At 29.6% G+C, this 21,655-nt stretch overlaps 2 protein-coding genes across 3 annotated transcripts in view; one reads left to right on the forward strand and one right to left on the reverse strand.

Annotated features, from left to right (window-relative positions):
* Nucleotides 1-21,655, forward strand: part of Flo2 (flotillin-2) — a 503,689-nt gene that overhangs the window by 415,682 nt on the left and 66,352 nt on the right. The gene's annotated exons all lie outside the window — the stretch shown is intronic.
* LOC135957012 (glucose dehydrogenase [FAD, quinone]) lies at nucleotides 5,845-20,108 on the reverse strand. Its single transcript, XM_065507655.1, has 3 exons — nucleotides 20,026-20,108; nucleotides 9,373-9,858; nucleotides 5,845-7,652 (listed from the first exon to the last, which is right to left on the reverse strand). The coding sequence occupies exons 2-3, from the start codon at nucleotides 9,749-9,751 to the stop codon at nucleotides 6,154-6,156; spliced, it is 1,878 nt and encodes a 625-aa protein (XP_065363727.1). The 5' UTR covers nucleotides 9,752-9,858; nucleotides 20,026-20,108; the 3' UTR covers nucleotides 5,845-6,153.

Below are 21,655 nucleotides of genomic sequence, written 5' to 3' on the forward strand. Positions count from 1 at the left end.
AGTTTAGATTTCTATTCCAATCTTTGGAAAAAAAATTAAAAATAAAAAATTGGATTTTGAAAAAAAAGTCAAATATTTTTAATTTTTTTTTTTCGAAAGATTGAAGAAATAGCTATCTAAACTATTTGTAACAAACATCGATATTAATAAACTTAATTATAAAGAAAACAGATTCGGTGTACTATTAATTACTTTAACGTCTCGATTCCTTATTTTTTGTCAAAATTTCATAACTCTTTTGAAAGGTTTTGAAATTATCTATATTTCTGTTTCACCAATTGTTGCAAAAAATGGTCGCAAGGTGATGGTAATGACATTTGTCTTATAAATTTTAAAAAATGCCTCTTATTTTGATTTTTTTCGATGTTGCTACATTCAGAAAAAATATAGACCTAACACTCCTGGATAAAGTAGCGGAACATTGTCAAGCCAATTTTTTTTTTTGTTTTAAGGGTCAAAAAAGCGATTTTCGGGGGTAACATAAAAATAAAAAAGTCGTAGAACAAACTTTGTTTCTGATACCCAGAGATTAATTTTCTATAATAAAAAAGTTCTTTATCGCAAATAGTCTATTTTGTAATATTCCTAAGTATCAAGGTATATTAATTTTATAAGGTAGTGTCATCGACGAATTCAGAATACCGAGCGAATTGGTTATATTTTTTTTTATATGTAGTTTGACATTGTGCCTGCACTTGAAGGCGAATTGGCTGTCAGGGAAAAATGTCAAAAACAGCTGACAAATACATCAAAGCGAATTTTTTTTTAAACAAAAAATGTTTATAAATCATCATATAATCACACAATTTCACTTCAATCACAAATTCCACATATACAAAATGAAACCAAAGTTTGACATTTACAAAATGTAAACAAAGTTTGACACAAGGTGCATTTAATAAGGTGCCATCGGCAGCACAGCTGATTATAGAAATAGCACGCATAAATGTCAAACTACATATATAAAAAATATTCGCCCGTATGTCAAACTCTATATATAAAAAATAAGTGAATTCGCCTGTATTTATTTCAATTCGCCACTGCTGTCACCTTGTTAAATACGCCTTGGTTTGACATTTATTCTACACCACGGCGAAAAATGAACATAGTAGCAAAAAACGATTAGCTGTTCTGATAACACTATCTTATAATTAATATATCTTGGTATAGATCAAGCCGAATTAAAAACAACAGGTACTTTGTTTTTGTTAAAATATAATTGAACTGTCAAAGTTGTCTGTTGCTGTTTTTGCTTTTGGTTTTGTGTTATTTTTCGTCACAACAAACTCAAGTGAATTGACAATTCAATTGTCTAGACAACTGTATAAAAAAAAAATGTTTTAAATTTAAAAGAATAAAAATGGAAATGTCCAAATCAGAAGACCCAGGGTCAAAAACAAGTACATATAATCTCCGTGTTGGTGAAATTTGATTTGAGATAATTGCTTGAATGACTTAAAAATGTTGGATTTTTTTTAATTTTTAGCTTTTATTTTAAAATATTCGTACAATATAAATTTATTCAGAGTATTGGCCATTGTTAGCTATGACCATTTCCAATCTTTCTGGAAAAATATGGATTCCGAGCCAAAAGAACTGCTCATCTATTGAATTCAAGAACGAATCAAACCTAAATCGAATACTCTGTTCCAAAGCGAGAGAGCGTTCTGCATCGATCGAAACAAATAGTAGTCGGACGGGGCATGGTCTGGACTATAAAGCGGGTGATTCTAAATAGCTTAATTCTGAATAGCTTTAATAGGTATTGCATAATATGGCCGAGCGTTGTTATGGTGGAATATTACGGTTTCATGTCTGGCCGCATATTCTGGGAGCTTTTTTTGGCAAATGATCGCTTCAAACGAATTAGTTGTGTTCGTTACAGGTTCCCTGTGATGGTCTGGCCAGATTTCAGCACCTTTTTGCTCCCTCCAAAACAGAGCATTACCTTAGCGCCATGGATATTTGGGTTTGGTGTCAATTCGGCTTGTTGACCGGGCTTCAGGTACGATCTATTACGCTTCGGGTTATCATAATGGATACATTTTTCATCGCAAGTAATGAATCGGTGCAAAAATTATTTTCTTTTTAACCTTCAAACATCGTCTTTCAATGTTTTCAACTCATATTGAACTTCTGAATGGAACAAACCAGCTGCACTTCTTTTCAAATTAATGAAGTAAAGCAAAACTTCCCTAATATGACTATTCGTTGGTACAAAATTCGACATTTTCAAAGCAAAAAAAACATCGTTATTTACACTATAATGTTCAATAACTAAGTGAGAATAAATGACAGATATGTACCCCTAAAAATGATATATACGTTATTATAAACAAAAACCGCGTTCTAAATATACGTCATCTGAATCTAAATCCTGCATTTTTAAGTCATATACCCAATAATTTATTAAAAATTAGTTAAATTTGATAAAGCTTAGTTCACTATAATTTTAATTCAGAATTTTAAAATGTCAGAATTATTTCCATAAAGCAAAACTAATTATTAAACTTCTTAGTATACATTGCACAGTGGTATGAGAATAAAAAAGAGGGAAATAAATCTGTAACTTATAAACCCTTACGCCAATTTGAATGAAATTTCACATGCGCAAAGAGGAAGTGTAGTTGAGTTTAAGTTTTGAATTTGGACCTCATGACCCCACCAGGAGCGGGACCAGGGGTTCCCAAAGTAGGACACCTCGGGTATGTTCAATTTTCAAAATGATCCTATTTCTTCGTTTGTGTTCCGATTTAAAAAAAATTACACATACAGAATCTCCTCGTCGAGCACTACATAAAACCTATCAATTATCTCTTATAGCTTAGGAGATATTCGAATTTGAAAATTTAATTTTCAACATTTTTAACCACCCTACACCAGTTTTTTGGTGACCGCGGTTCCAAATATTCTCCGATTTTATCCATTTTCCTTTTATAGGATTAACAATAAATCTATATATCAAATAAAGAAAGAAGTGTTTTTGAAGTGCATTTGAATATAAAAAAATTAAAAAAGTCGATTTTTCGCAATTTTTTTGGGAAAAAAGTACTTTTATTCTTTTTAAGTTATCTTCTAAGAGGATGTATAATGAATTTGTACTTCTTGAAAAGTTAACTTTACGCCAAATACCCTAAATGAAAAAAACATTTATACTTTTTGATAGCGACGGGATCAGGTCCATTCAAAAAATGCCTATTTTTTATGTAAAATTCAACTTTAGGGCAAAAATTCTCAAATCGCATACTCGATATCAAAATATAGTAACCTACTTTAGATGGCCCAATAAGTTCTTAATTATTTTGTAAAGGGTTCCGATAACCCCGTCCCTATTATGGATATTATAGCCAAAAAACGAAAAAATACCATTGTTGGGATTTTTCAAGATTTTGTTGGGAATTGCGGGATACTTGATTACAAATTTCAAAATTTGTTTTTATTTTTCCATTTTAAATTGAAAAATCTACATAACTGTGAAATTTCATTAAAAAATATTCATAAATAAAAATTTTATTTCAATTTGAAAAATTTGTTTCTATGCAAAATTCAATAAAAAGCATTTTTTGTCATATTTTTCAAAAAAGTATTCCATAGTATTTTTAATTGTCAAAAGTTATATACATTTTTGAAAAGTAGACAAAATCCTCAATCCATTGATATATAACATGTCTACCTTATGTTTTTTAATTTAAATTAGGGAAAATCGGAACACCAACGAAGAAATAGGATCATTTTAAAAATTGAACATACCCGAGGTGTCCTACTTTGGGAACCCCTGGTCCCGCTCCTGGTGGGGTCATGAGGTCCAAATTCAAAACATAAACTCGACTACACTTCCTCTTTGCGTAAGGGTTTAGAAGTTACAGATTTTCATTTAAAGATGTTTTATAAAGAATAAATAAAGCCAAAGAATCAGTTCCTGCTGAAGCTTTAATAAAATATTTAAGAGATCACATTTAACAGCATTTTGAAAATGAATGAATTATTTTAAAGTTTCAAAATCAATTTTTTTCTTTTCAAATTCTATAGACTAAATAACTTTTTATAAAACAATTCACTTATTAGCAGAATTTTGAAGTAGGCAAAATAATTTTTATTTGGACTTTTTATCCTAAAGGGAAGAATACCGTAACATAATTGGTACGTGATTGATTCCTAGGGGATATGAACCAGTTCTAGTTCTAATAAACTTTTACAATAGGATGTCCTAGAACAAAGTAAATGTACATATTTTAGGCATGTGTGTCAAGTAATGGAAATAACTTGTTCTCTTTTCACATGTCATGGGACTAGTGCATTTGAAACAATGGTCGACAATTATAGTCTACAGATGGCCAAGTTGATCAGTTACTCATCTGTAAACAGCACGAATATCAACAAAGTTCATCAAAATTACCAAAAAAAAAGAACAAAAAATAAACACAATTAATAGTTGGTCAGATTACAACAGATAAAGTGCTGTTATTATAATCCAAGTTCCATATTTTATTAATGCCGACCACTGATTTAAAACAACTGATACAAATTTCCCACGTTATGGATTGTGGCATAAATCTGATTAATTTTTCATTCAATAATCCAAGCAGTTTACATAGTTTTTTATGTATCTATATGAATTTAATCAGTCTCACTTTCAATTTAAATTTATTCCTCAATTACAACTCTGTTATCCTTAAATTCTTTAAATCACATAATTTATTAACAAAACCAATGTAAGTCCTTTTCTTTTTTAAATAATTTTATTTGAATTAATTCAAGGTTTATTTGTTGATAATGCACCAATATTAATTGTATTGAACGTTTTTTCCGTTTGGTTTTGTTTTATTCACATATTATTTTATAAATTTTTTATTTCAAATAACTTTGAAAAACTGACGTAATTAATTTACATATATTATTTATTTTTAATCAATTTTTTTTTTTTATTTGAACTTGTAATATTTAATTAAATTTTCCTTTGGCAAGCACTTATTTATTTTAGTGTTCTAATCAAGTTTAAGTTTAGATTACAACTGATTTTCTTACTATGAATTTGTAAATTTATAAACAAATTTCAACATTGAACTAATTTTTCAAGTGATAAGAACTCGGCTGTAAAAAAAACGGTGCAATTTTTTGCGGGAAATTGCAAGTATTGAAATCAATGTTATACAGATTATGAGAAGTGTGGTCGAATATATTGGGTGGTATGTGGTTTTTATTATTTTTTTGATATGTATTTAAATAGGGGGTAAATAAATTGTGGTTGTATTTTAAATCCAGAATTACCTACATTTTATAAATAAAAATATGAGCAACTTTGTCTTAAAATAAATTAAATGTCGAGGGTTTATAATCAAAATCGTCTATCTATACTATAGATAGTCCTTATTGAATATAAGCCCTAGTTATATAAAGAGTACCATTTTTTGACTGACTGATTCGTGATTGAACATCTCAAATATCTGAAGCTAGACACATGCAATTTTGTTTGTCGGTTTATCTCTAGAAAATAATCCACCAAACAGATATTTTTGAAATTCGAATTTCCCGCTAATATTGGACCTACAATTGAAGCTAATACATATTGTATTTTAGAAACATTTTCTCTAAGCTAACGTTTGGTTAGAAATTTAAAGTAGGGTATTTTAAAACGTTTTATTACCCCTCTACATACCTGCTTATTAGGTCAATGAACTTAAAATAATTATTTATTTTCAATGCCGTTCAGATTTTTATAAAATCAGCAATTTCTTCTTACCTTTTCTAGTAAGTAAAAGTCATTTTACTATATAAATATATACATATTGCTAACTATATATGTCATCTCTAAATAAATATTCAAACACGTTATTGCTCAACCACTTAATCTTAAATTAGTTCTCTATTTTATTTAATTTATAATTTCTAATTAAGTGTATTTTTATATATAAAAAAATCAATTAATCAATTGCGCTTAAAATAAAAATTACAATCTTAGAAGCAAAACTTTGTAATAAATATTATAACTAACTTAGAAAAAAAAAACTTAAAATGAAAAATTTCTTTTAAAAAATACAAACACAGGCACTCTAAAAAAGATATAATTTGGTTTCGAATAATGCTAGAAATAACTACAATTAAACTAATATAAAATTAAGATTTAGTGACTTAACTTAACCACTAAGTATTTATTTAGATGACTGTATTCTTAATCCAAAATTCTTTAATCATATCGGAACCCTTTTCTGCAATCATAATAACAGGAGCATTGGTATTGGCACTCACCAAATTGGGCATAATACTGGCATCAATGACACGCAGACCTCTAATGCCATAGACACGCAGCTGGGGATCAACCACTGCCTCGGGATCCCAATAGGGACCCATTTTACAGGTGCCCACAGGATGATAAATGGTGACTGTATAATGCCTGATCATGCACTCCCAATAGGGATCTGTAAACATTTGAAAATGTTGACAACCCGGCCATTTAATGGCCGATAAGCGTGAACCAAATCTTTGCATAGCTTGGGTGCGAGAAAGAGCTACTGCCACCTTAACACCCTCAATCAAAGTTTTTAAATCCAAATCATCTGTCAAGTAGTTGGGAATTATATAGGGATAGTCAAAGGGATTACCAGATCTCAGTTTAATAACACCCTTGCTACGAGGTCTTAGCAACATTGGTATTATACTCCAAACATCATGATTGTTTATCTTTTCGAAAACGGCCCGATAGAAAGCATCTGTTAAACCATGAGCCTTTCTCAGCTGATTACCGCCATCTGAATTGGTAGAGCCGGACACAAAATGAAACTCTATATCTGGCCAATCCAAAGTTTTGTTGGCATATTTGGTATTGACAAAAGCCAAACCTTCCACGCCGCCCAATATAGTCAATGGCCCTTGACCAAATACCGCATACTGCAATACCGTGGACATGGAATGGAATCTACTTTCCACTATGGACACCGGTTGATTTACCAAGAAGGTTAAACCTCCCAAACCAATATGATCCTGCATATTTTCACCCACATTCAATTCCTTGATAACAGGTATACGATGTTTTGCCAGCTCTTTTCTGGGTCCTATGCCAGATAACATTAAGATTTGTGGAGAATTCACTGAACCTCCCGACAGTATAACTTCCTTTTTAGCCCTTACATGGTATAATTTTTGTTCTTTAACAAACTCCACACCAAAAGCCAATTTGCTAACGGGATCTATCATTATGCGTGTCACCTGAGAGTTCATGGATATGTGCAGATTGGGCCTTAGTCTAGCTGGTCTCAAAAAGGCTTTAGCTGTACTGCAACGACTGCCTCTACGAGTAGTACCCTGGGCTATCATAAAACCAGCTTGTTTCTCACCATTCAAGTCACGATTTTCATAACCCATTTCCACACCAGCCTCTACAAAACTAGCCGCCAAAGGAGTGTGATAGGGAGCTTCGCCTACGGTTAGATAACCTCCGGTAGAGTGATAAGGTGTACTAGCCAAGTAGGGATTTGTGTTGTCTTCTGATTTTTTGAAGTAATATAAGGCGTCTCGATAGCCCCAACCAGTATTTCCCTGTGTCTCCCAGGCATCGTAGTCATGCTTACTGCCTCGCAGATATAACATGTAGTTCAAAACACTGGAACCTCCCAAAACTTTGCCTCTAGGCCAATTGCAGCGACCACCATTCATAGCTGGAAAATTTAAAGAAAATTATTGAAAATTTTATAAATGATACGATTTAAGTTAATATTGGACTATAAAGACCTAAGATTGAAGCTAATAAAGACCTAAGATTGAAGCTAATAATGGACTAGATAAAGACCTAAGATTGAAGCTAATAATGGACTAGATAAAGACCTTCGATTGAAGCTAATATTGGACTACATAAAGGCCTTCTATTGAAGCTAATACTGGACTATATAAAGGCCTTCTATTGAAGCTAATTTTGGACTTCATAAAGGCCTTCAAATAAAGCTAATATTGGACTATATAAAGATCTAAGATTGAAGCTGATATTGGACTATATAAAGACCTAAGATTAAAGCTAATATTGGAGTATGATTTAAGCTAATATTGGACCATATAAAGACCTAAGATTAAAGCTAATATTGGACTATATAAAGACCTACGATTGAAGCTAATATTGGACTATACAAAGGCCTTCGCTTGAAGTTAATATTGGACTATATAAAGACCTACGATTTAAGCAAATATTAGACTACGATTGAAGCTAATATTGGACTAAATAAAGACCTACGATTTAAGCAGATATTGGACTATATAAAGACCTACGATTGAAGCTGATATTGGACTAAATAAAGACCTTCCTTTGAAGCTAATATTGGACTTCATAAAGGCCTTCAAATAAAGCGAATATTGGACTATATAAAGGCCTTCAATTGAATCTAATATTGGACTATATAAAGGCCTTTGATTGAAGCTAATATTGAACTATATAAGGACTTTTGATTGACGCTAATATTGAACTAAATAAAGACCTACGATTGAAGCTGATATTGGACTATATAAAGACTTTTGATTGACGCTAATGTTGGACTAAATAAAGGCCTACGATTCAGGCTAATATTGGACTATATAAAGACCTACGATTTAAGCTGATATTGGACTATATAAAGACCTACGATTGAAGCTAATATTGGACTATATAAAGACCTACGATTGTAGCTAATATTGGACTATTTAAAGATCTAAAATTGAAGTTGATGTTGGACTACGATTTAAGTTAATATTGGACCATATAAAGACCTACGATTCAAGCTAATATTGGACTATATAAAGACCTTCGATTCAAGCTAATATTGGACCATATAAAGACCTAAGATTAAAGCTAATATTGGAGTACGATTTAAGCTAATATTGGACCATATAAAGACCTAAGATTAAAGCTAATATTGGACTATATAAAGACCTTCGATTGAAGTTAATATTGGACTACGATTGAAGACTATATAAAGACTTACAATTGAAGCAAATATTGGACTTCGATTTAAGCTAATATTGGACTATATAAAGACCTACGATTTAAGCAAATATTGGACTACCATTGAAGCTAATATTGGACTATATAAAGACCTACGATTCACGCTAATATTTGACTATTTAAAGGCCTACGATTGAAGCTGATATTGGACTAGATAAAGACCTTCCTTTGAAGCTGATATTGGACTAGATAAAGACCTTCGATTGAAACTAATATTGGACTACATAAAGGCCTTCAAATAAAGCTAATATTGAACTATATAAAGGCCTTCAATTGAATCTAATATTGGACTATATAAAGACCTTCCATTGATGCTAAAATTAGACTATATAAAGCCCTTCGATTGAAGCTAATACTGCATTTCCAATATTAGAAGTTCCTAACTAAATTTATTATTTTCTCAAACTTACCCAAACATGAGGTTCCCGTTGGTTCCGTTTTATATTTCCAATCCATTTTACTCAATTGCAAATAGCCAGCCATTAAGGGTACATCTGATATTTCCGTTTCATCGCCACCCGCCTCCAGCAATAAAACATTCCAATTTTCCACCTCCGTTAAACGATTCGCCACTACCGAACCCGCCGAACCAGCTCCTATTATAATAAAATCATAATGATCTCTTATTTCATCACCGGGTGTATCGTTGGGTCTTGATTCTGGATCCATGATTTCTTCATATTGAAAGTAAGCAATGGCTGCCACTAGCATGGGCACAAACCATGAGGTGCTAGTAGCAGCGGTGACAGCGCCCACAATACCGCCTGCCGCACTAGCTATTGCACTCATTGTGGTTTTTTAGAATTTCAAAAGGATTTAAATTTAATTTTAAAGATTTGTTGAGTTAAAAAATTATTGAATATTAATGCTTTAAATGAAACATGGCCAATTTAAAACTGCAAAGAAAAATAAAAATTATGCAATTTAAAAACTCAATAAATTATTATTACAAAATAATATAAACGTCGTAATATTTATAAAACAATTGAGTTCAATTCCCATTAAGATTCCTGACAGTAGTAAGTATTTAGTTATTGTTTTTGTTACAGTATTTACATTTTCTTGGTTTACGTTTCCGGAATTTTAAATTTGAATATCATCGTTATCATGACCGCCTGTCTACCATTTTGTTTTGTCACAAAGTTATGTTGTTTAGACAGTTTTAGCCTCTTTTTTTTGTTTTTTAATAAACAAACCTACAACTTTAATGTTTTATTGGGTTTCTTTTATTAACCAAAATATTTTTCAATATTGCATGTTACTTTTACATATTTTTTCGTATGAAATTGAAATTAAAAAATAAAAATATAATAAATTACGTGCACCCGGTAACGTACATGTGTACTTAGTAACACATTGACACATTCACACTCTCTATATGTTTACAGTTAGTTTTTCTTTCATTTTAAAATTCATTAGATGTGTCAACAATATTTTGTTATTTCAAACCGTTTTCAAATGCGGCGTTAGCCAACATCACCGCTTTTTGTACCATTTATAGTAAATATGTATGTATGTATGTAATTCCCAAAATATATGTAAGTTTAACATAAAACTTATGAAAATCAAACTTTAGTTTTGCCAAAAATCATGTTCAAATGTGGTATATAACAGAGATGGAAAATTTAGTACTTTTTGCAGGATTTTTTGACATAAAAAAATGGCGTATCTATCTCTACGAAATATTTAACTATGTACTTTGTTTAAATAACAAAACATTGTTACGAAATTGTATTTGAATTGAAAAACAAGTAAGAGAGCTAGCTATCTTTTATACCCTTCACCAAATTATACTTCAAAATAAAAATTTAAAAAAAAATATTTTCGAATTGTTTTTTTTAACTTTTTATTTTAATTTTAAAAAAATTTTATTTTTAAATTTTAAAGATTTTTTTTTTATATTAAGCGAAAAAAAACTTTTGGTAAAAAAAAAATTCGGGTTAAAAACGATTTTTTCCGATTTTTACCCATTATTAGGTCAAAAATCGAGGTTGTCCTGGTTTTTCCTCATATCTCAGCCATTTGTGGGCCGATTTTGCTGATTTTAAATAGGAAACTTCTCGAAAGCATGTCTGACAGAATTATTGAAGATTTGGATCCCGAAGATATCTGAAGATATCAACAGACAGACAGACAGACAAACTTATATATACCCTTCTCACGAAGGTGAAGGGTATAATAACGTTTTTAACAGCTTGTTTAAAGTTGCATCATGTTTCTCAACCTTTCTATTTCTGGAGACTTGTAATTGTGGACAATGTTGTTTACCGGCCGATTAACAGCAGTTAACATAACTGTGGATATTATTAACATAGCTATGGAACATACAACTTTGAATAAAAGCTTTAAGTTGATCATTGTAGAAGTAGAACTATCACGAAGCTTCTAGAAAGAAGATGGCAGCGTTTGCAGTCGGACCTGTACATTATAAAGCGTGTTTTTAAAGTGTGTACATTAAAAGAAAGTGACTATTTAAATTGTTGTGTAAATTTATCCGTTTTATTTAAAGGAAATAAACCACCGTTTTTGAAAGGTAAAAACGTAACAATATGTATTGACAAATAATAATTTAAATTAATTAATTAATCTCAAATCTAGTATTAGCAACTTCTTTTAGTTATTAAAGCGATGGATTACAATAAAAATCCATTTTTGATAAAAATCCATTTTGATTTCTCTTGACTCATCCACCCATCAGAATATGTTTTCAAATAAACTTTCAAATACTGAATACTAATTTGGTCATCATTCATATATTTGTCAAAATCCGAAAGTTAAAATTATTATCATGTATCATAAATTGAATCTAAAATTTAATACTTCTATGGTTAGAGCTCAATTTTATTTCAATATCTCAATTTTCCATTCCTGATTTTATTTATTTCATATAGTTTTATGTAAATAACCTGTTAATTTTAAAGTTAAAAGTTTTGACGTAAAACTTTCAAAAATCTTTCATCACTTTATTAGAAAGAATATTTACTTAACTTTTAAACTTAGATAAATAAACATTGTGGCACACTACGTATGGCTTTGGTTACCAACAACACATTACCATATTTATTATTAAGGAGTATTGTAAAATTCCTTATAAAGATTACTGAAAACATTGTTTTTCAAATTGGCAACAATTTTGACATGTTACATTTTTTTGCGTCTACACGCAGAGAAAAAAATAGTTCGGCAGGGTTACGACAATATGCTTTGTTCTTTGTAACAATTGTTCAATTCACAACTGACGTTGTACAGTCGTATGAGTTATAAGTCGTCTGAATCTACAATAGTTTTACAAATGTTGTTGATAATTTCTATATAAATACTTTAATGAAAATTTAAGTGTTACCAAAAGTTCATATTTATACATAAACAAAAAAATTTTAATTTTAATGTAAAATAACAACCAAGCGGTAACACTGAAATCAGTTAATTTATTTAATTTATGAAAAACGATAATTTATTTTAAATATTGTCAATTGATTGCATTTTTAGTTTGCTATTGTTCGCTGCACTATTAATTTTACATATTAATAGACTTTGGGATGTTTTGTTTTTATCTGTTTCTTTTGGCATTTCAAGGCTTGACAAGGTAAACTTACGACATTGCGAAATTTGTGTTCACAACATATGTATATATTATTGTCGTACACAAATAATTTATTTCCCTCTATTTTTTTCTATACCACTGTGCGCCGTGGATATTTTTTGTCGATTCGGCTGGTTGGCAGGGCTTTATATACGATCTCTTACACTTCGGGTTATCGCAATGAACCCATTTTCATCTCAAGTAATGATTCGGTACAAAAATTAATTGCTTTTATAGTATCATTTCGTCTTGCAAGGTATCTCGGCTTCAATTCGTATGGTACCCAATTTCCCTGATCATGGATGAATCCTGCTGCTCGCAAATGAATTTTTAAAAATGAGTTGCAATTCATTTTCAATTCAAATGAATCTGTAAAATGAATTGCAATTCGTTTGCAATTCAAATGAATTTGTTTAAGTAAATTGCAAATTCGTTTGAATTGAATTGATTTTGTATTCATTCAAATGAATTAGAACAATGAATAGCAATTCAAATGAATGAAACCAAAAATGAGTTGCAATCAATCAAATTCAAGAGCAGATCTAAAGGGAATGAAAATTTTTAATTTAAGTTTCCCTTTTTGAAAGGATTTTTGCCGATACCTAATAATTCAATTAGTATTTTGCCGCTACCTGACAATTCCAGTATATCATGTGAATTTCCAATCTAAGAATTTTTTGTAATTGGACTATACTAGGTGATTATATATACTAGGTCTTTTACATAAAAAATTAGTTGAGTAAAATCAATTCAAATTTCAATCAATTCAATTCAAATGAGTTGGAAATGAAATGCTAGTTCTTTGTTCTAATTCATTTGAATTAATAAAAAATCAATTCAATTCATATGAATTGCAATTCACTTTGACAAATTCATTTGAATTAGAAACGAATTGCAATTCATTTCACAAATTCATTTGAATTGACTCGAATTTTATTGAATTATTTTTTTTGCGTGAAAAGAATTAATTCCAAATTTGCTAATTCAGTGCATGAATAATTCGCGAATTAATTCATAATTCAATGATTCATTTACAGCTCTGGTCGACCGTGTAAGGCTGGGTCTCCTATCTGGTATTACATTAAACTTTATGAGCAGGCACCATTACGAGTTAGGCAGAACGAGATCTTCTTTTAATATCCCCAACGTTGTTTCAGTTGCAATTCCGCTGGGGACTATTAAAATTAGTATCTTCAGAAACTTTCTACAAAAAGCTTCCTTTCAGCTTCTCTGCGAAAGCCCAACCCAAGCCTCAAATTCCTAGGCAACTATATAGTTAGTAACCAACCTTGGTGAGTTATCTGGGTCCAAACTTAATGACCTATTGAGAGAATTAACGGCTATAGCTAACAAGTGATGTAGTCTTGTCAAAAAGGGTTTCTTTTTTAGAAAAGCAAAGGTAAAAAAAAGTAAAAATACACATAAATCTTTTTGATAATTTTGGAGCCAATATTTTAAAATAGTTTTGGTAAGTAAATGGACGAATAGAAAATGTTGAATAATTAAACATGTTGGCGCTAGGAAGATATGATTCCTAATTTTGAATTTTCTATAACAATCAATCATTCAGTTTTACAATCCTCTGGATACGTTTAAAAATCAATTTAAACCCTATTAAAGTATTAACACATATTTGACAGTTATTTGACATAATATAAAAATGAAATGGTCCATGTATGTAATGGCACACAGTGGTTTCGAATCTTTTTTTTTGGAAATAATTCGGTATCTTGGAAACTATTGCAAATATTGTCACGAAATTTTTTCGAGTCGATTTACGTTTGTTTAGCGCTAATGGGGGCCAGTGCGTAGCCCCTCAAAAATGGTCACCTCGGGTCTCAAATTTTAAATATAATTAGTCCATGAGAAGATCTACAAAAAATACGCTTACAAGTGTAGGTTATCCGCATTATTTGAAGAGATATTCAGGTTTATTGATTTATTTTTTTTTAATTTTGCTCGATCTTTTTATGGTTTTTTAGATATAGCGGGCCTACGGAGGGTCTAAATTTATTTCTAAAATATTTTTACGTTATTTCCCAAAAAAGCCCATATATTTTTTCTTTTGTAGAAACAAATTTTCTTCGAGACTATATAGAATTGTTATATGATCCGGAAAGATAACTTAATACAAAAGCGTGTAAAGAAAAATTTGGCTCACTTTACCGGACATATCACCCCCCAGACCTATACAAACTTGGCCAATTTAAAAAAAAAAACACATTTTCCCCGTTTTAGGAATTTTGGTATTTGAAAATAAAGAATCTCAAAAATTCTAAATCTATGATTATGATATCTTTAACTGTTAAAATTTTACATTAATTAAAATTTTTATTCGTGGAAAATCACCATATTATAATTTTTTTAGTTTTTAAGGAAAATTAAGTTCCAAAATTTTATAAAATTATTTAGTTTTTTTAAATTATCAATCCTGATGTCATAATGTTTTCAACAATATCAAATACTTATATAAAACGCCTTTATTTACTCCTCAGAAGTTCCACAAACCGGCCCCCTTTGACAAATTTGTACGTTTTTTCATATAATGCGTGCAAAATCTGTTACAACAAAATGTCTGTTAAGTCAGTATGTGTTTGAATTCAAAATTTACATTTGATATGTTAGTAACATTTTGTACGCTTTATATGAAAAAACGTACAAATTTGTCAAAGGGGGCCAGGTTTGTGGAACTTCTGAGGAGAAATAAAGGCGTTTTATATAAGTATTTGATATTGCGTGAGAACAGCTGGAGCGATTTGGCTGATTTTTTTTAATCGATTCGACATTTTCAGGAGATGGTTTGTAAAGAAAAAAAATTCAAAAATTCGGGAATTTTAATTTTTAATATATTGTCTTCTTTTCACTTCTCACTTTTCTTAATAAGAGACATTTTTTGGATAATCTTGAAGAACTAACATTAGAAAATAGCTAGTCATCTAGTTTGACATAGAAACATGAGCTATGTAGCAAATAAAATTAAATGATTACTCAGTTTACAAATAGCTGTAATTAAAAATACTAACAAATTATTTAATAACTAATCGTTATTATTAAAACTACCAAAATTTGTAGGAAATATCTACCCAAATAATAGTTATTCATAACTATCACCTGTTTGCACCACTGTACATTAAGACATTGTAAATATTTTTGTAAAACCATCGAAAAAGTGTATTTGATTTGATATCAGTGACATAAATCTTAAATTTTTAATTGCTGCTCTCCACATTTTTATAACTTTTAGGTATATAAACAAAATCTATTAAGAATTTAGTCTAATTTAGTCATTAGTAATTTGGCGGGAAATTATTACTAATAATAACGTCTCTAGAACCAAAAATGGCTACAAAAAAAAACCTACACAAATTCTCTTACCACAAAATAATGTTGCAAATTATGAACTCTAATAACAACAACAACAGCAACAACACAGTAAGTAAGTACTTGTATTTTATGGTAGTTTAAACCAGTAGTTTGGAAAAACTAGTTTCAAACTTATTTCATGTCAGCTCTATTGGATGGTGTAATGATGATGATGATGTTGATTATGATTATAACCACTGGCTGGTAAATACCACAACATGCTGCATGCTGTTGTTGTGTTTGAGACCAGAAAAATTTTCCGTCTAAAAAAGCACCAAACTATAAGACAGGTTTACAATGCAAAATAAAGAAGAAAACAAAAAAAAACATGAAAAATAAACGTAAAACAAATCAAATGGCGTCTGTTATAAAAGTCAAGTTCAAGGTATGAGAAAAGTTTACAAATGAAAATGTTAAAACAATTTATAGTTTTAATGAAAACAAGAAACCAGAAAAACTGAACTTTAGAACTCATAATTATTGAAATTTTGACAACTTTCATTGATTTACCGTTAATTAACACAGTTTCGGTTTTATTAAAATTTTTACGCTTTTTTGGTTTTAAAACAAGAATGTTGTTGTCTTTACGAAAAGAAATACACATACGCTTACATTTAAAACAACAACAACAATGTGTGGCCATTTTTGGTTAATAGAGGAAATGCTATTTGGGTAAAAGTCGACCTTAAAATGAGCTATACCAATTATTGTTTTTGGTACTAATTTAAAGTTGTCAAAGACAGTGTAATAATTAAAGGAGATAAAACAACATCTAGTCAGAACTGAAAATTTTCCAACCGATTTTATACCTTTTAGAAGAATTCTGTCTAGATTTCAATTCCTTTATAAGAAATCCGAAATTTAATATTTAATAAATAAAAATTAAACAAGTAAGAGAGCTATATTCGGCTGTGCCGAATCTTATATACCCTTCACCAATTTATATATTTTTAGGTAAACAAAATTTATTTTTTTTCCATAGTTGTTTTTAAATTTTTTGGAAAATTTTTTTTTCCAATTGTTATTTTAAATTTAGAGAATTTACCTAACAAGAAATTCATAAAAAATCATGTTGCCTACATAATAACATTTTTATGAATGTAAATAACAGTGCTAGATAATTTCTCACCGAGTTGTTTAGTTTTCCCTAATTTATTTGACACGTAAAAAACATAAGGTAGACATGTTATATATCAATGGATAGAGGATTTTGTCTACTTTTCAAAAATGTATATAACTTTTGACAATTAAAAAATTCATGGAATACTTTTTTAAAAAATATGACAAAAAATGCTTTTTATTGAATTTTGTATAGATACAAATTTTTCAAATTGAAATAAAATTTTTATTTATGAATATTTTTTAATGAAATTTAACAGTTATGTAGATTTTTCCCAAAAATGGGATTTTTTCGTTTTTTGGCTATAATATCCATAATAGGGGCGGGGTTATCGGAACCCTTTACAAAATAATTAAGAGCTTATTGAGCCATCTAAAATAGGTTACTATATTTTGATATCGAGTATGCGATTTGAGAATTTTAGCCCTAAAGTTGAATTTTACATAAAAAATAGACATTTTTTGAATCCGTCGGTATCATTAATTATAAATGTTTTTTACATTTATTTAGCTTTTCAAAAAGTACAAATTCATTATACATACTCTTAGAAAATTTTTAGATAACTTAAAAAGAAAAAAGTACTTTTTTCCCAAAAAAAATGCAAAAGATTGCCTTTTTTAATTTTTTTATATTCAAATGCATGTAACTTTTGACTCTGTCATGATTTTTAAACACTTCTTTCTTGATTTGATATATATATCTATTTTTAATCCTATAAAAGAAAAATGGATAAAATCGGAGAATAATAACACCAAAAAACTGGTGTTGAAAATTAAATTTTCAAATGCGAATATCTCAAAACCTATAAGAGATAATTGATAGCTACGACGAGGTGTTATGTAGTGCTCGACGAGGAAATTCTGTATGAGTAATTTATTGTAATCGGAACACATAGGATCATTTTAAAAATTGAACATACCCGAGGTGTCCTACTTTGGGAACCCCTGGTCCCGCTCCTGGTGGGGTCATGAGGTCCAAATTCAAAACTTAAACTCGACTACACTCTCTTTGCGCATGTGAAATTTCATTCAAATCGGCGTAAGGGTTTAGAAGTTACAGATTTATTTCCCTCTTTTTTTATTCTCATACCACTGTGCGACGTATATAAGACCATAGTAAGTTACCTACAATGGGTCAAAATCGGAAAAAATATTTTTTAGAAGGAATTTTTTTTAAAAAAAAAAAAATTTTTTTTTTTTTTTTTTTTTTTGGTGAAATAAAAATTCCCTTTAAAAAATATTTTTTCCGATTTTGACCCATTGTAGGTAACTTACTATGGTCTTATATACGTCGCGACACGTCGTTGCAAAGGTCTTTGAAATATCTATAATTAGATATCCATATTGTCTATATTAATGACTTAGTAATCCAGATATATGTAAGTCAAAAATAGGTCAAAAATCTAGGTTGTCCTGGTTTTTTTCTCATATCTCAGCCATTTCTGGACCGATTTTGCTGATTTTAAATAGGAAACTTCTCGAAAGCATGTCCGAAAGAATTATTGAAGATTTGGATCCCGAAGATATCTGGGGTCTTCAGAAAATTGATTTCAACAAACAGACGGACAGACAGACGGACAGACAGACGGACATGGCTTAATCGACTCCGCTATATATAAGGATCCAGAATATATATACTTTATAGGGTCGGAAAATTATATTATGGAAATTACAAACCGACTGACAAACTTATATACATATACCCTTCTCACGAAGGTAAATGGTATAAAGAATTCCGACTCTTCTGAAAATTTTAAAAGATTTTTAAGGAATTTTTTTTAAAAATTAAAAAAAAACCAAACGTTTTGACATAGTTCTTATACATTCTTAGTATTTTGTAAATTCTAAATAAAAATACAGATTATGCCGATATTCTTTAGAAATTCGTCTGAATTTTCATCAGGTAACTTTGATGGAAACCATTTTGTTGACACGAATGGTTTCAGAAGATTTGATCGAGTTGATAGTGCTGTATACACTGAGAAATTTGTAATGTTCCACTATAATCATATGAGATCGCTTAGGTTTGATGGGCACTTGCAAAATCAGTAGAATGTTATGGACTTGATACTCAAAAGTCGGGTACCAAAAACGTTTATTTAAATGAATTTCTCTATTCGGGAAAACCATTAGACTGTGTGGATCTTCAGCCTAACCGTTCACTCGTAGAAGTAGGTCACATTTCCGGTTGCAACAAACAGGTGGCTTAACTTAGCATACCTCGTTGCCATAGATAGGTTATTAAAAAACGTACGTTAAAAAAAAGAACACAAACAACAACAACGTGTGGCCGTATTTATATTTTTTTGTAAATATAAAACGCATGAGGGCGTTTAAAACACACGCCAAAATGAATGAGTTTAACAAAAATGTCTTGTCATCAGCGACGGGACAGACTGACAGACGCATTTGGTAGTAAAAATTAACAACAAACAACAACGTTTATAGTTTAAACAAGAAAGTTTTGTTTATGAGTGCGTTTCTTGTGGCTTTAAAAAGTTCTTGAATTTCTCTTTTTTCGTTTTTTTATCTTTAACAACTAAAATCTTTAAAATTATTAAAAACTAAATAGAAATTAAGTTCAATAACCTGGTTAAGGTATTTTGAACATTTGTTAGTTTATGAAATAATTTATTTGTTTGTTTTTTCCTTAATACATGATTTTTATTAATGAATCACTTTTCATTTCACTGATTTCTTTTATTTTGTTTGATCATTTGTAAAGAAATAATAACTTTAGTCTGTTATTTTTTTACTAAAAATTATGCAAATGTGTTTAAAAAATAAATTATCACAAACATTTACTATTCATTATTAAATTTAAACATTTCTTATAAATTTTTGTTGTGGCATTTCTTTAAGTTTTATAACTTTTATAACAATTAACGTAAGTTTGCTTATTTATGAGCGCTTGCGCTTTGCCACCTCCACTTTTTTTTTTTTTTTATTTATTATTTTTTTATTATTTTCAAATTATTTGTTGTTTTCTAACACTTACTTAATAGTAAATTTTTGTAATATGTACAAAACAAATTTCGTATCTTTCGTTTACACTTTTTTTATAAATTCTTTCCCTTAAACGTCAATATTTTATTCACTTTCTTTTTTATCGTATCTTCTTTAAACAATATTTTATTTTTTTTAACAATTTTAAGTTAATATTCGAAATTTCTTTTATTTTTTCCGTTTTAACTTCTTTTCTCTTGTGCGTCTTATTGGTAACTGATTGTTATTTGAAATTCGTACTTGGCTTGAATAGTTAAACTTTGGTTTGACCACTTTAAGTAAGAGTTTAAGAAGAGAGAGTCTTTCTTTGCTTATAAGTAGAAACCTCTCTTTAACTTTACATAGATATCTATATTTAAGAGTGACTTTAATGTTGAAACATTTTGTGAGGATTTCTTTGTTTAATTTATCTATGTTCTAACGAAGGTTTCCATTACGATAATCCATAGTTGATTCGATAGTTCATACGAAAATCCAAATTAAACCAACAATTTTGTACGTGTAGCTAGATGTAAGCATTTGATAAAATGTATGAATAATTATTTAAATAAAAATCAAATTTTAATAAAATTTTAAACTATTTGTTTGTCTATGAAAAAACTACACCATTTCTCTCACGTACACAATTACTTTAACTCTCGCCATTGTATTTTTTCGGTCATAGGCCCATAGTCAATTTAACTGGTGATTTTATCTATTTTTGTATAAATTTTAGGCAATTAATCGACATTATTATGGAACATTGATATAAGAGTGTTTTTTACTACCTCAGATCGCTTAAAAATTATGGAGAGGAAAACTGGAAACGGATCCTAACTCCCGATAATTATTTCAATAAAAATAGAGAAATATATGTACGTAATATTTCCCTATTTTTATTGATTTGTTAACAGATTGAAAATATTTGTAATAAAGCCCCATATCAAGGCGAATTTACTGTACAGGTGGCGTTGATATTACTACAAGTACAACATTGCTATAACAACATTGAGTTTTATTGTTGCTTGAGGCATAGAGAACATAGAGCGGAAACTAGAAAAAAACTCAAACAAAAAAATTACTCAAAAAAGTTACACATACGAGTGTTGTTTTTGTTTTCACATAGTTTTTTTTTACTAATACATTCTCACCACATAGGTTTTTGAAAACTGAGTTAGGTCTTTGATAGGAAAGTTTCCGCTCTATGTGTTTTCTCTATGGCTTGAGGGGCAAAAGTGTCAAAAAAACAAAACAAAAACTTGTGAAAAAACAAAAATAATAATCAATTAATATAAAAAGTAATAAATTCAATAAAAATAAAGTTAATTTTACATCAACGCTATATTTATTTGCGAGGACATCGATCCGCAATTGGGTAGTCCAGAGAAAGCATCCAAAGATAATAAAGCAAATGAAAAATTGATAAAATGCTCCAAATGTATTCACGTGACAAATGGTTGTGATTGCTCGAATGCACTCCGGAGCTAGACGCTTTGTTGTACTTTTAACAAATCCTATAAACTTTTCTTGAAGCTGAAAAGGTAAACCAAACTAATTTTGACATAAAATAAATTCGTTTTGTAAACAATTTTTGACAAGTTTGCCCCAAGGCGAACAAAAAAAAGTAGATCAGCTATGCTGTT

Source organism: Calliphora vicina, chromosome 4 (genome assembly GCF_958450345.1).
Source record: "Calliphora vicina chromosome 4, idCalVici1.1, whole genome shotgun sequence".
NCBI classification, from domain to species: Eukaryota; Metazoa; Arthropoda; class Insecta; order Diptera; family Calliphoridae; genus Calliphora; species Calliphora vicina.